At 41.1% G+C, this 14,706-nt stretch overlaps 1 protein-coding gene across 2 annotated transcripts; it reads right to left on the reverse strand.

Annotated features, from left to right (window-relative positions):
- Positions 1 to 244: 244 nt before the first annotated feature.
- Positions 245 to 13,120, reverse strand: trmt10a (tRNA methyltransferase 10A). 2 transcript variants are annotated; one of them, XM_014967210.2, is made up of 8 exons: positions 12,752 to 13,120; positions 9,793 to 9,961; positions 9,643 to 9,714; positions 9,486 to 9,560; positions 1,645 to 1,794; positions 1,428 to 1,533; positions 483 to 730; positions 245 to 346 (listed from the first exon to the last, which is right to left on the reverse strand). In XM_014967210.2, the coding sequence occupies exons 1-7, from the start codon at positions 12,910 to 12,912 to the stop codon at positions 531 to 533; spliced, it is 933 nt and encodes a 310-aa protein (XP_014822696.2). In that variant the 5' UTR covers positions 12,913 to 13,120; the 3' UTR covers positions 245 to 346; positions 483 to 530. The 2 variants fall into 2 exon arrangements, with proteins under 2 accessions (XP_014822696.2, XP_014822695.2); XM_014967209.2 differs by having other exon boundaries at positions 245 to 730.
- Positions 13,121 to 14,706: the final 1,586 nt, after the last annotated feature.

Below are 14,706 nucleotides of genomic sequence, written 5' to 3' on the forward strand. Positions count from 1 at the left end.
TCACTGTCTCCATCCCTCGATGACCTATCTATTTCATGTGCTGTTTGATGTCCAGGTTAAGTTGTTCTTTGTAAGATTATAAACAATTCAATAAAAATAAAGTAAAAAAAAAATACTTAAATGTGCCTTAAGTCTGAGAAGAAACTGAAGTGATCAACGAACCTCTTAGGAGCCAGAACATAAACTTCAGTTAGGATGGAAGCTCCTTTTTACCAAAATGGATGAATAAAATGCCAACAAAGAGTTATGTTTTGCTGTTATGCTTTAACAAAGGTTTTCATCTTTTTTAATTATTCAATTTGGCACAGGTCTGACATTTCTGCTTGTAGGTCCAAACAACAGAAGTCTAAAAGAAAGAAAATGACATGCCAGAAAACTGTTGAGAAACATAATACATAATTTCTACAAATACCTAAAGCAAAGGTATTTGCTTTAGGTAAATATATAAGTGGCTGAACATGAAAAACACAGAAAAAAATTACATTTTCAGTTCCTCAGATGTTGGTACTAAGCAAGGATGTGTCCATTAGTCAGTTTTGGTCTCTAATAACCGTTTTCTCTGCTGCGTCCAGGTTCGAGTCAGAATCGAGACCTTCGTCATCATCCTGGTTCTCCTGGCGGTTTGTTCCATCCTGGCTGATGGCTATGGCTCCCTTTCTCTGAGGCAGAACGGTGAAGAAAGCCTCCTGCCAGCTGCCCTTCTCCAGATAAGCCAGGATGATCTCAAAAACTGGAGGATAAATGAGAACTCAACACTAAATACTGGGGAAGAAATAACTATTCCAATAATATGCTCATATTTAATTTCTGAGTCAGATTCACTTAAATATGCCAATTTCTTTCTACATGTATTTCCAATAGTACTTATAGAAAACCCATGGAGTGTTGTTGTCCATGCCATGCTGCACTGATGCAGTAATTCATGCAGAGTTCCAATCTACTATTGAGTGCATATAAATAAGCAAACTTTTTATAAGCCTGATATTTCTATTTAAAATCTATTTTTTTATCTTATGTAATATATTAATCTTCTGAGACATAATTTTGGGGTTTCATTATGTATAAACCATAATCTTCAAAATTACAAGAAATAAAGGCTGTGATTAATCTAAATGACAGAGTTTCACTTCCTGAAATAAGGGAGAAAAAGTATTGGACTTTACCACAATATTTAAAGTAAATCAAAAATAGTTTCTTCTTTTACTTTAGCAGCATTATCACACCTTGAAAATGAAGACAACTACAACTTTTCCTTTATTCAGTGAGAAAAGCTCCTATATTAGGAAATATTTGTTTCAGTAAGTTGATCTAAAGATGGGACCAAATCCAGTCAAAAATGGCTAAACAGCAGCAACAAAAAACAACATCCTCCACCCTATATCTTTATCATATGGATTTGTTTGCCATCAATTAATGTCACTACTTACCATGATTAACCGCCAGAACCTTCCGACTGTTCATTTTAACAAAACTGCTCAGAGGAAGCTGTGCATGGCCGATCCCCAGCTCCTTCGCCCGCTCATAACTAATGCCCTGCAACACAGATCCCTGCAGGTCAACCTAATCCCAGGAGTGCTATACTCCTGGGATTAGGTTGCAGGTCCGCAGCTGCTGTACCTCCAGCAGCTGCAGACCAGGACAAACCTTATGATGGTTGTGGTCCACCAGGCCTCCGATCACATAGGCCTTCTTCTGGTCCAGCTCCTCCACCACATTGGGGGACTCCGAGGTCAGGTACACCAGCTCATCCTTAGCCACCACTTCACTGTAGTGTTCTGCTTTAATGGTGATGTCCTGAACACAATTTCAGCACGCAGACACTGCAGTTACACACACCAAAAACGTGAATTCATTAGAAACTGTGTCAGATGGCTCCACTCTGGGTAGGAGCCTATTTGCTATGAAAACAGTCAATTTTATATTGATATAAAGGGAAACGCTAAAGTAATTACTACGATTCTGCCACTAGTTTCTGTCTGAAAGACAACAGAAACTAGTGGGGGAGGGGTCAGCTACTCTATGTTTTAGAGAAAAAGACCTGAGCTGTCTCATTAAAAGAACAAATTCATTATGTCAATAATGACCATGCTGAGTAGTGGAGAAACTCTCCATCTCCACTGTGGGTCGATGTTAAACAGCCCATTCTCATACATACATCAAGCACATTCTCTGAAAAAAAGATTAGCTAAAAATGAGCAACAAAGTAACAAGAATAAAGACTGAAGACTTTCACACCACACTTCCAAGTCCAATTTAAATCTAATCTCTGATTAAAACTAGAGGAGCAGCAATAAATCAGCTGATTGGGTACATCAACCCCCTGTGAGGAATTATGATTAGTTATGAGGACTTATTGATTAAGGAAAGAGTTTGAGCCCACTGCGTTACCTCTGGTTGCGCAGCTCTACGTGAACCGCAGGAATAACTTGAAGTCGCGCTTTCAGAGGAGCTTTGAGGAGCGGTGAGAATGATGTATATTTATGAACAAAACATTATGCGGCGTTTACTTCTCAACATCCTGCCCAGCGTTTGACCCTGTCTTCCCTGTAAAGTTTAGGTCTGTGTTCCCGGTTGGCCAGTGCGTTAGTGGTTAACGATCCAGCGCTAATCACTCATCGTGCAGGTTTAACCCTGTGAGGAGCTTTCGCGCTCTCCTCGCAGTCACGCATCACGCTGATTTTATATTAACCGTATCAAATGTTTTGTCCACTTAGGGTGCGTTCACACTGCAGCCTGAAGTGACTCAATTCCGATTTTTTGGCAATTCTGATTTTTTTGCCGGGGCCGTTCACACTGCCAGTAAATGCGACCTGTATGCGTTCTGCAGTCTGAACGGGCAAACGACCTGAAAGTGTCCCGCATGCGCAGTAGAGGGCACAATAGAGTCAGCGTTCTCAGTGTTCTGCCAACTGCCATAAGAAGAAGAAGTGCTCAGTGTTTGCGGAAGTAAACATGGAGGCTAACGGTGGAGCATAGCTTATATATTTGAAGTTGTTGTCCGGCAGGAGCAGCATATTAACAACTTAATCCTCATATAATCCATCATGGTTGTTGTTTTTCTTCCCACTTGCGCTTATCAGGACGCAGAATAGTGAGATTTGTTGAAAAACAGTGACGTTCAGTTTGGATGAATGCGACCTGGACGTTAGGTCGCATTTGAATCGGATACGTATCGGATATGGGTCACATTCGAAAAAGAATCCGACCTGTGCTGTTCACACTGCCATGAAAAGATCGGATACAGGTCGCATTACGTCAAAAAAATCGGAATTGAGTCACTTCAGGCTGCAGTGTGAACGCACCCTTAGTCAGACAGAGTTAATGCGCGCGGCCACCGGAGATCTGAAAAATTCGTCCAACCATAATAGTTTCTGTAAATGCCCGTTCCATGTTTTATATGCTGATTCTAAGTTGTTACCCATAGTACCCAGTAGGGGCGCTGTAGTTTGGTTCATGTTGAGTTAGTGCCTTCATTTAAAACTGTAAAATAAGAGGAAGTGTTGCTAGCCTCCTGTCAGTCAGCGCTTTGGGCTGAAATATCCCACGGACAAGAGGAAGAGGAGGATATTCTTCATCTTAATGACTCTGGACTGTAGCGCACATTCTTAAGAACAGGCTAAAGGCAGCACGGCACAGACTTTACCGCCATAAACTTTGCAGCCCTTGGACAGTGGAGCGAGGTACATGTTTAGAGCTCTATTGTGAAGTTAGCGTCATTATTATAATGTATTCATGTTTTGTGTCAAACAACAGCACTTAAGCAAAATGTATTTTCTTTTCTTTTAGTTTTCACGGTGTATTCGAAGCACGGTATATTCAGTGTACTTCAACAACTTGGTTTCGAAAGAAGTAAATACGAATCTACTGCACACGTCGAAGCTCTCCGTGTTTTCTTGGGTCTGAGGGACTGCTACAGTGAAAACTCGTCGCTGAGTGAAAGACGGTCCCATATCAGGCGAGTGCAACCCACGTGTCAGTCGAGCGAGGCCTGCGCCAGCCGAGAGAGACTCAACTCCTGTCAAGAATCATTGCCACTTCCTCACGACTCTTCATATTGGACTCTGTCTCAGTTATTCATAAAGGTTCAGGTATTTTACTCAAAAGGGACTTTGCTGATGAAAAGACCAAATTACCTGCACAGTAATTAAGAGTTCAAAGCCTTAAATGCAGTCGTTGTTTTATTGTCTTAAAGCTACAGTTTGTTTGCATTAAGTAAATGCTATTTCTTAAATTGTATGGGTGGCTTATCCTCTAAATAATTTGTGTTATATCAGCAGTATTTACAGTCACATGTGTTATACGTGTGAATGCTAAATTGTACAGCTATATGGTTTAAATGTCTGATCTGATTGTTGTTTCCCATATAGTCTTAAAGTTAAAGCAACACTTATTCAAATTTAAGTCCAGACATCACTACAAAGAGCAAACATACACAGTAAAGGAACAAAATGTTGAACCCTGCTGAAGAACCCGACAACTTAGAACAGCAAGAGGTGAGATCCAGCAATCGTGAAACCTAACTGAAAAGGGCAAAGAAATGCATGAACAGGATGCAAAGAAACACGAACGAGCATTTAACAGAGCATATAATCCTTGGAAGGAGTCGGCTAAAGAAATTAGAACAAAACTGAAGACCTTCTGCTCACCTGGAGATTTAAATAGTGCCAGTCGTGACATAAGGGACAATCATGCGGCTGTACAACAACATTATGAACCTATTCGCCGCAACCAAAACATGACTCCAATGCCTTTATGAAAGACGTTATCAGCAGTGGTGACGCAGAACTAGCCCCTCCTGTGACCGATGATGAGATCGCTTGGTACATCCCACACCATGGGGTGTACCATCCCAAAAAGCCTACAAAGTTAAGAGTCGTCTTTGATTGTTCTGCTAAGTTTCTTGGCGTCTCACTGAACGATACTCTTCTCACAGGTCCTGATATGATTAATTCACTGGTGGGAGTGATCTGTCGATTCAGAAGGGAGAATGTAGCCATCATCTGCGACATCGAACGAATGTTCCATCAGTTCTTTGTCTGCCCAGAGATGCGTAACTACTTACGATTTCTATGGTGGCCTGATGGACAACTAGATGTAGAGCCCAAAGAGTACAGAATGGCTGTGCATTTGTTTGGTGCTGGATCATCCCCTGGATGTGGTAATTTTGGCCTTAAGTACCTAGCACAACAGCACAAATCCGACTACCCGAAGGCCTCCGACTTTGTCGAAAGAAGTTTTTATGTAGACGGTGGGTTGACAAGTGTCTCATCAGTCAAAGAGGCTCAAGAGCTCATAAACTAAACACAAGCCCTGTGCAAACTTGCGGGTTTACATCTGCACAAGTTTAATTCCAACCAAAGTGATGCTCTCTCTCATCTACCACCGTCAGAAAGAGCCAATACAACAGAGTCACTCGACCTCAAACCTGATACTACATCTGAAGGCCATGTGCTTGGAATCCAGTGGTCAGTCAAAAATGACACCTTCAACTTCAGTGTAAACACAAAGGACCAGCCTCCTACTCGCCGGAGCCTACTGTCAGTTATCTCATTTTTGTACGACCCACTGGGGTTTGTAGCTCCATTCACTTTGAGTGGCAAAAGTATCCTACAAGAGCTCTGCCGTAGAGATACCGAATGGGATGACCCCATTCCCGACAACCTCCGCTCATGGTGGGAGGACTGGAAAAATGGTTTGGAAAAACTGAAATCAGTTGTAGTGCCCAGATGTTACCATCCACCTGAACTAAAAGACATTGCTAAAGTGGAACTGCATCATTTCTCCGATGCCAGTAACATAGGCTATGGAGCATGTTCCTAAGTGATGACAGCAAAATGCACTGTAGTCTGGTTATAGCTAAAGCTAGAGTCGCACCTACCAAAATTGTAAGCATACCACGACTCGAACCGTCAGCCGCAGTGACTTCAGCTAAGATGAGCGTTATGCTAAGATCAGAGCTTGAGATTAATGTTGATGAGGAGTTCTTTTGGACTGACTCCCAAGTAGTCTTGGCATATATCAACAACGAGGCACGAAGATTTCACGTCTTTGTCGCAAATCGTGTCCAGTTGATTAGGGAAACTACAGATCCCAAACAGTGGCACTACATTGACACAGCTCAGAATCCAGCGGACCATGCCTCTAGAGGCCTTGGTGCATCAGAGATTATGACAACCTGCTGGTTGTCTGGCCCAAAGTTTCTGTGGGAACAAGAGATTTCCTACTCAGCTGCCCCCTCAGCTGAACTGTTGGTAGGTGATCCAGAAGTTAACGCAGTCAAAACCTTTACGACTCAAACAAGACACTATCCTCAGACGCTTCAACAGGTTCTCTAGCTGGTCAATGCTCCTTAAAGTAGTGGCAAGAATAAAAAGACTGAGACCAAACAAAACCCAATATGGCAGTGTCATAACAGCAGATGAACGCAAGGGAGCAGCTGACGTAATAATAAAACTTCCTCCAACAGCAATCCTTCTTTCAAGAGCTGAGAGCGTTGAAAGTAAATGATAGTCTCCCAAGTTCAAGCCCTCTCTTTCAACTAGATCCCGTTGTAGATCAGGGACTTCTCCGGGTTGGAGGAAGACTAAAAAAGTCAACACTCTGCCAAGGTTTGAAACACCCTATTATTCTCCCAAAGGACCATCACATTACAAACCTGATCATGTCTCACTTTCATTCAAAGATTTGTCATCAAGGCCGAAGCCAGACGCTCATGGAGATCAGAGCAAATGGGTTTTGGGTGATTGGTGGGAGCAAAGAAGTTGCAAAGCTAATAAGCAGATGTGTTCAATGTCGAAAACTTCGGCGGTCTCCTGAAGAACAGCGCATGTCTGAACTACCGAAGGAACGAGTTGAAGTCTCAGATCCTTTCATTTACAGTGGAATGGATTGTTTCGGACCATTCACCACAAAGCAAGGTCGCAAAGAGCAAAAGAGGTACGGACTCCTCTTTACCTGCCTTTCCTCACGCGCAGTCCACATTGAAATGCTAGAAAACCTGTCTACAGACTCTTTCATTAATGGCCTACGAAGCTTTATCAGCTTAAGAGGAGCTGTCTGTAAGCTGTACTGCGATCAAGGTACAAATTTCATTGGGGCCAAAAATGAGCTAAAAGAGGCTCTCAAGGAATGTGACAGAAATGCCCTGCAGGCTTTCCTTGCAGATAAACAGTGCGAGTTCGTATTTAATGCCCCATCTGCCAGACATGCCGGAGGTGTGTGGGCACGACAGATTCGAACCATCCGCAGTGTTCTCAATGCCACCATCGCTCAATCACAAGGCAGGCTGGATGACACTTCCCTAAGAACACTGTTTTATGAGGCAATGTCTATAATCAATAGCCGACCACTAAGCATTGATGGAATCAATGACCCTAAATCACCTGAACCTCTAACTCCAAACCATCTCATATTAATGAAATCAAAGGTTGCACTGCCTCCTCCTGGAAAGTTTGTGAAGGAAGACTTGTATGCAAGAAAAAGATGGCGCAGAGTGCAATATCTAACGGAACAGTTTTGGAGTAGGTGGAAAGTGGAGTACCTTCTGAACATATCCACAAGACAAAAATGGCACCTGCCTCGTCGCAATCTTGAAGTATATGACATTGTCATCATAAAGGAAGATATGCTTCCCAGAAGTCAGTGGCAACTGGGTCGAGTTGTTGAAGCACCACAAGAGGATGATGGGTTGATGCGCAGAGTCAAACTTCAAGTTGGTGATCAAAATCCAGCAAAGAAGCAGGGTACAACACACAAACCTCACATTATTGAAAGACCTGTTCAAAAACTTGTAGTTCTATTAGAAAGTCACTAACTGATGCTCATTAGTCTCACATCAGATATTACATTGCTGAAGGTTAATGTGTGACGTTAACTGTATTTTTGTTTGTTCACTTCTTTAACGTCCATTTGTCATGCTTAAAATCATGCATGAATCGTTAATAAGCTCTCATCATACATGATTTGGTGGGAGTGTAAATGCCTGTTCCATGTTTTATATGCTGATTCTAAGTTGTTACCCATAGTACCCAGTAGGGGTGCTGTAGTTTGGTTCATGTTGAGTTAGTGCCTTCGTTTAAAACTGTAAAATAAGAGGAAATGTTGCTAGCCTCCTGTCAGTCAGCGCTTTGGGCTGAAATATCCCACGGACAAGAGGAAGAGGAGGATATTCTTCATCTTAATGACTCTGGACTGTAGCGCACATTCTTAAGAACAGGCTAAAGGCAGCACGGCACAGACTTTACCGCCATAAACTTTGCAGCCCTTGGACAGCGGAGCGAGGTACATGTTTAGAGCTCTATTGTGAAGTTACCGTCATTATTAAAATGTATTCATGTTTTGTGTCAAACAACAGCACTAAAGCAAAATTTCTTTTCTTTTCTTTTAGTTTTCACGGTGTATTCGAAGCACGGTATATTCAGTGTACTTCAACAACTTGGTTTCGAAAGAAGTAAATACGAATCTACTGCACCCGTCGAAGCTCTCCGTGTTTTCTTGGGTCTGAGGGACTGCTACAGTTTCTGTGTCCCCTTTGTGGCAGGAAGAAGGTGGAGATGAATGCCACACCTTGTTAAAAACTCAACAGACACGAAATGAAAGAGCTACTAAAGCCACATTAGCAGCACTGAATTAAATCTCCCATTTGTTGCGCATCTCTGCGCAGTGCAGCGGGTTTAACTCATCATGCAGGGCCAGTCCAAGGCTGTATGAGGCCTTGAGCAAAATCTGACTTAGGGGCCCCTTTTGTTGCTAAAAACATCAGCACCTCTAACAGCTTCTGTGTTAGATTTAGTGAAATCTAGGACAGGGGCAGTAGTTTAACTGGCAAACCTAAAAAGCAATAAATTATAACTGCAGTTTACTAATTTGTATTTGTGAACAAACGGAGCTGAAACTCAAAGATTAAACTCACAGCATCAGATTGTAGCTGCGGTAACAAACCAATCTATGAATATTGTTCTTTGAACTTCTACAAAGTAATCTTGCCAGCTCCTTAAAATCTTACCTCTAAATGTTAAATAATTCAAAGTCTTTTAATTTAAATATGCTGAAACCATTATGTCAAATTTAGCAGCAATGATAATCTCAATAAACAAATGCTACATTTATATATCTGTGGTCTATGTTAAAATATTAGCATTTATGGGCCCCCCGAAGCCCTGGGGGCCCAATGGAGCTGCTGACTTAATTTGGATTTAACTGAAGTGGAAATAATTGATATTCATTTTTATTGTATTTTTTGATTAGTTGTTTTTAAGACTAGTTGTGGGTTTAAGTAGTGTTTCACTGGCGATGTTTTCCCATAACATATAATTACCCAGTGATATTTTTACTTTTTATTCTCTACTTAACATCTTTTAATACAAAAACACGGTGGACCGCCGGTGGACCGCCTCGGTGCCCTGACCACCGGGCTTGGCAAGTTTTCTGGGGGAAACCCTGCACTAAATGCTTCCAGAACAGGCCGCACGGCTGGCTGCAGGTACCTTCCAGTTCACCCATCCTTTGTCCTTTTCATCCATGCTCTGCTTCAGCTGTCCTCCCAGACTCGTTAGATAAAACTGGAGAAGGGGAAAACATGCTGTGTCACACTTGCACATGATTTCAGAGGCTCACAAAGACGTAGACACGTGAAGCCCTAACCTGAACAGGGTGTGAAGCCCGTCTGTTCTCAGCGTAACAGCGCTGGATCTGTTTGTGGAGCTTCCGAACGTCCTGAAGACGCAGCAGCAGTAACAGTCAGGAGGTCTGTCTCTTCTTCCAGCCAGGATCCATGACTTCAAACCTGCTTACCTTGATGAGCATGAGGTTGTCAAAGCTGCAATCCACCAGCAGCCTGAGAGAGCTGGGCGTGGCCTCTGTGCATGGCCGTTTCCGGCCACTTGGACCGTCTCCTCTGTTCTCCTGCTGGGTGTTCTGTCTCTGCAGTTTGCGCTGCTGCTTCCTCTCTTTTCTTCTCCATCTGGTTCAGACACAAGTTGGATATCAGATAATTGAATGCTCGGGGTAACTGAAGCAACATAAGAATGTGACACTTGTGACTTCTCATCCAGTCCTTTTACATGTGTCTGTGTTCTGCTGAAGAACATAAATTAAACATTTTACAAGGCTTTTACAAGAAAGTGCCTCCATTTTGGACCAGAGACAACGATTCCATCAGGATGCTTTGATGCTACACAAGTATGGTATCCAAAGAAATTATACTCCAGAGCAATTCAAAGTAATCGGAAACAGGATTCATCAGAAAATAAATGCGTTGGAACCAGTCTTCTGTTATTCATCCCTTTGCTTTTAGTAGATTTTTAATCTGTCCTTCTTGGACATAAATGGTTTTTTTACTACCCTTCCTATCACAATTAGTACTGTCGCGATAAACGATAAATCAATTAATCGCAAGATGAATTAAACCTATCGACCTAATTTTAATTATCGGCTTTATCGTCTCTTCCTGCCTTTTTTTCTTTCTCTTGGTGACACTGAATGAAAAAAGGCTCAGCTCCGGTGTTCTCCACTGACCCTCCCTTCCTCATTTCCTTAGTGTAATGTCCACCTCACACTACATGAGTTGTCGGCTGATTGTCGGCCCATTTTCAAAACCTAACCGACAGAAAGATAACGGTTCAATCGGGTTCGATCGTGCCGTGTGGTGTCCAGCCACATGGGCACAGAATAATGGCTACAAGTCCAGTTAACTAATTTTAAAACCAGGCATTAATTAATGCTTTACTTGAATCTTCCTGCAATGCATGTGGCTAGAGTCAGCGTAAAGTCCAGACTGAATGAAAATCATTATAACCTATTTATGTCACGTTAACGAAGAACAGCTGAAAACATACCAGGTTTATCAACTGCGGTAGCGATTTGGCTCCAACTCTCCTTGTCATTTCTTTGCACGAAATATTTAACATTGATGTTGTTTCCACATGTCATCTCCAATGTCAGCTGTTTGGGATTTCCCTCCGTAATTTCCCCTCAGAAAGCGCAGAGGAGAATCCGCACTTTCTGATTGGCTACCTGTCACATTCAGCGTTAACGCTCCCAGTCGGGGAAAACCCCTGATCTAGATCGGAGCGGCCACGACGATTTACCGTAACCCACCACATACTCCATGATGATCGGTTACGAAATCACCAGCAACAATCTTAGATCGGCCAACGATCTAAGATTATCGTAAGGGGGAAATACTGGCAAAAAATTGCGAAGTGTGAACAATTGCATCAGGTGGTCGGATGTGCCCATCTTCTCTACTTAAATCTAGTGATTACACTGAAGTATACAGACTTCATAATTGCAGTATTTATTTCCACTTTGGCTTTATATTGTTTAGTTTTTATTCAAGTACGTTTTTTGTTAATGGAGACCGAGAATCCATTTTATTTTTGTTTTTGGTTGTTTTGTTTATTTAGTTTATCAGTTCCAGTGTTATGTGTTCTTTTGAAAATAAAGTGTATATCTATGGCAGGAAATAGCATGCATATTACGTCAGAAGGTCTTGAAACAATATTATCGTTTATCGCAATAATTTTTTAGACAATTAATCGCTCAGCAAAATTTGTTATTGTGACAGGCCTAATCACAATGATATTGTCCAAAAGGTTTCTACATCCACATGCACCAAATGAGGTTTCCTGGACAGCCACTGATCTTTAAAAAGCTTGACTTGTCAATTCTGATTTTTGCAGACACCAAAAATCTGCAAAAAATTAGCGACTTTTCATAAGAAAAGTCGTTAAGTTGGCAACATTATGGTGACTATTGTTAATCACACATGTGCAGACGTGACCCGGTTGGCTGGTCTGTCAGTCAGCCCTCTCACATGACGTGTTTGGTCATGTGATAGTGATATAGTGCAGGATTTGGGGGAGTTTAACTGTAGCAGATAAGTTACCTCATATGTGTGGTCGTTTTTTCGATTATATATATGCTAACATATAATCGGTAAATCTTGTTTATTGACAATATCAGCCCAAATTTTCAGATCGGTGAATTCCTACTATCCCAACAACTTGCTGCTTCTTTCTGTCCTTTGTACTAAGACTGAATTGGGTAAGAAGACTTCTGTTCACCTTGCTGCTTTGTCCTGAAACTTGTACTAAGAGAAAACTTTGACATTGACTCAATTTACTTCACTGAGTGTTTTTACTCCCCCCCCCAAAAAAAAATAAAAGCTGTTTAGGGTCAATCCAATGACATGCACCTGCTTTTCATAGTTTGTTGTTTTCTTTTAACTCTCTTGAATGTACATATAGATATGTGTGTGTTTTTGTTGATTAAGATGCAAGGTGTGAATTAAATTTTCATAAGGATGAGGAATAAACTGGTACTAGTTATGGTTAAGGAATATGTCTATACTAGTCATGAATGTTAGTAAAATGAATGGTAGTCAATAGGAAGTTCTCAGTTGGACAGAAGTACAAGGATGTCTGCTTTTGTGTAAACCAAATGAAAACAGATTTTTTTTAATGCATTATGAAATGTATGTAATTTTAACAGCCTAAAAATGCCTCATCATAACTCAATAATGTTCGATGCCGTAGAGATAAGAAAGAATACGTGTTTAACAGAACTTCTCATCATTCATTTAATTTGAATTATTCAACTGACCGACTATTTCTCATGAAATTACTAACGCATTAACAATAAACAAGATGAGTTACATAAATGAAGGAAAAGGTCCAGCTGACAGGTCGGCCTAAGTTTGGTCCAGCTCTAACCAGAATTAATTTAAAATTCTCCATCTGTGAGCGCTTACTTTCGCAGCTCTCTCTCTTCCTCCCATTTCTGTTGCTTCAGGAGCTTCTTTTTCTGCCTCTTGGACAGGGTCTGGTTTCCCGGGGCAACATCTCCAGTGTCGCTCCTGCTCTCACTCCTCTGGTTTGGGGTAGCTGCAGCTTCTCCGCTAACATCCGCCATCTGAGACCCGGTGACTGATGGCTGCTCGCTGAGGTGGCCGGCCGGCCGGCTCAATGACAGCTAACTGGATGGATTCACTGACCGCTCAAGAGTCCTGTAAACAATTTAAATCACTGCAATAATGGAGAAAAACAGCATAACGCACACCCTAACCAACGCACGCCTCTGCCAGACACATGATGTCATTTGCGCATATGTGACGTCAGTCAGGAGCGACTGACGCCTTCAAGAACATAAGAATTCCCACTTTAGATTTTAGACAACCCCAGTGTGAAAATTTTGATAAACGTAAATAATTAGAAACGTCTACATGGAGTTTAAAACAACGAAAAACTATGCTAACTTTGCGTTATTTCTCAAGATGAGAAATAAAACAAACGTGAAAAAAAATCTACTCTATACATGTTACGTTCGAGGACGTTCGAATTTTTTTAAACAAAGGAAAAATGTAATTCACTTTCAAAATAGTTGTCCAAAATCAGGAACTTCAAATGGTTTTCAGTCAAATCGCTCAAATGTTTTGTCCCGAAATGTCAGAAATTGACTTCTTTGTTGTGGTTTACATAAAAATGTAAGATTGGCTTACGATGGTCCTTTATTCAACCAAAACGTTACATGTTTTACTGTAAAAAAATTTCTCACCATTAAAAACAGCTACAAAGAATGCCCCATGAGAAAAAGATATTCTGTGCATAGCCAAAAAAGACAGCCCCTAAGAAGAGAGGCAATGAACTCTAGTGGTGGGGCAGCACCAACTGCATACTTTGCATGTGAACATGTAATCACCCCCCACCCCCAGGTTTAATACGTCCATACAACTCGCCCTTATAAATATAGTAATTAAATTAAAGCCATCATGTTATTTAGGTACTTTTTGCCTCCATAATGTAATTATTCCTACTTGATGGCATCACTTGCCTCCTCCCTCCTCTATCACTGACCTCATGTCTATCTCCTTCACCCCTTGTCTGTAGTGTTCTCCACTAAGTCATATGGTCAAAAAAGCATTATATATTAGATGTAAAAAATTACAGATCTTAATACAGCTTTTAAAAATAATGTTAAAAATTTTTGCTTTGGATCAAGTAGCTGTTCTCTCACTTCCACCTAATATTACACCAACCTGTTGCCTTCCCCTGTCTGTTCTGATTCTTCCTTGTCATCTTCTCTTCTTTCTCTCCAACCTCATGACATTAATTTTCTGTTAAGTCTATAGGTTTAAAAAAACACAGCAGTCAAGCCACTTAAAAAGGAAACTTTAATTTAAATTATGTCCTTGTTGTATAACAGTTACTAAGTGGACACTGCATCTGATCTGACTTATCAGATACATCACAACACCATTGAGTAAAGACATTTAAACTGAAAAGTCCCCCTGCCAAGTCCTAGAACAAGGGTCACCAAACTTTTTGAGTATAAGGGCTTTAGTGACACTGAAGACTAATTTGTTTGATACACACTTACAAACTTGTACAACTCATCTTTAATTAAAGTATCAATAATAACAAATGTACATATGTGTGAATAAATTGCAGGCTAGAGGGCAATTAAAAAAGAATGAAACAAAAAAATAGGGCAAAGTGAGGCAAAGAGCCACTTCCAACAGCAGGCACGTGCAGAGGGCGGGGGAGACTAGGGAGGCTTGAGCACCTGCCCCTTTTGCTCCTTGCCCCAAAGTGCCCTTTTGGTCAATTATTTATTTATTTATTTATTTGTATAATTATTATTTCCTAAGCCCTACTCTGACACATAACATGTACTAAAATTATTATTTTTTCTTATGGTTTTTTTTTT

This window comes from Poecilia mexicana, unplaced genomic scaffold (genome assembly GCF_051168715.1).
Source record: "Poecilia mexicana isolate PSO_F unplaced genomic scaffold, ASM5116871v1 scaffold_18, whole genome shotgun sequence".
In the NCBI taxonomy this organism is placed as follows: Eukaryota; Metazoa; Chordata; class Actinopteri; order Cyprinodontiformes; family Poeciliidae; genus Poecilia; species Poecilia mexicana.

What these genes read in the sequence shown, in the direction of transcription:
- trmt10a (XM_014967210.2), bottom strand. Translation starts at nt 12,912, where the DNA reads ATGGCGGATGTTAGCGGAGAAGCTGCAGCTACCCCAAACCAGAGGAGT. An exon ending in TGGACCACAACCATCATAAG is followed by an intron (nt 1,534 to 1,644) that starts GTTTGTCCTGGT and finishes TCTGTGTTGCAG; the next exon opens with GGCATTAGTTATGAGCGGGC. An exon ending in GGTTCTGGCGGTTAATCATG is followed by an intron (nt 731 to 1,427) that starts GTAAGTAGTGAC and finishes TTTATCCTCCAG; the next exon opens with TTTTTGAGATCATCCTGGCT.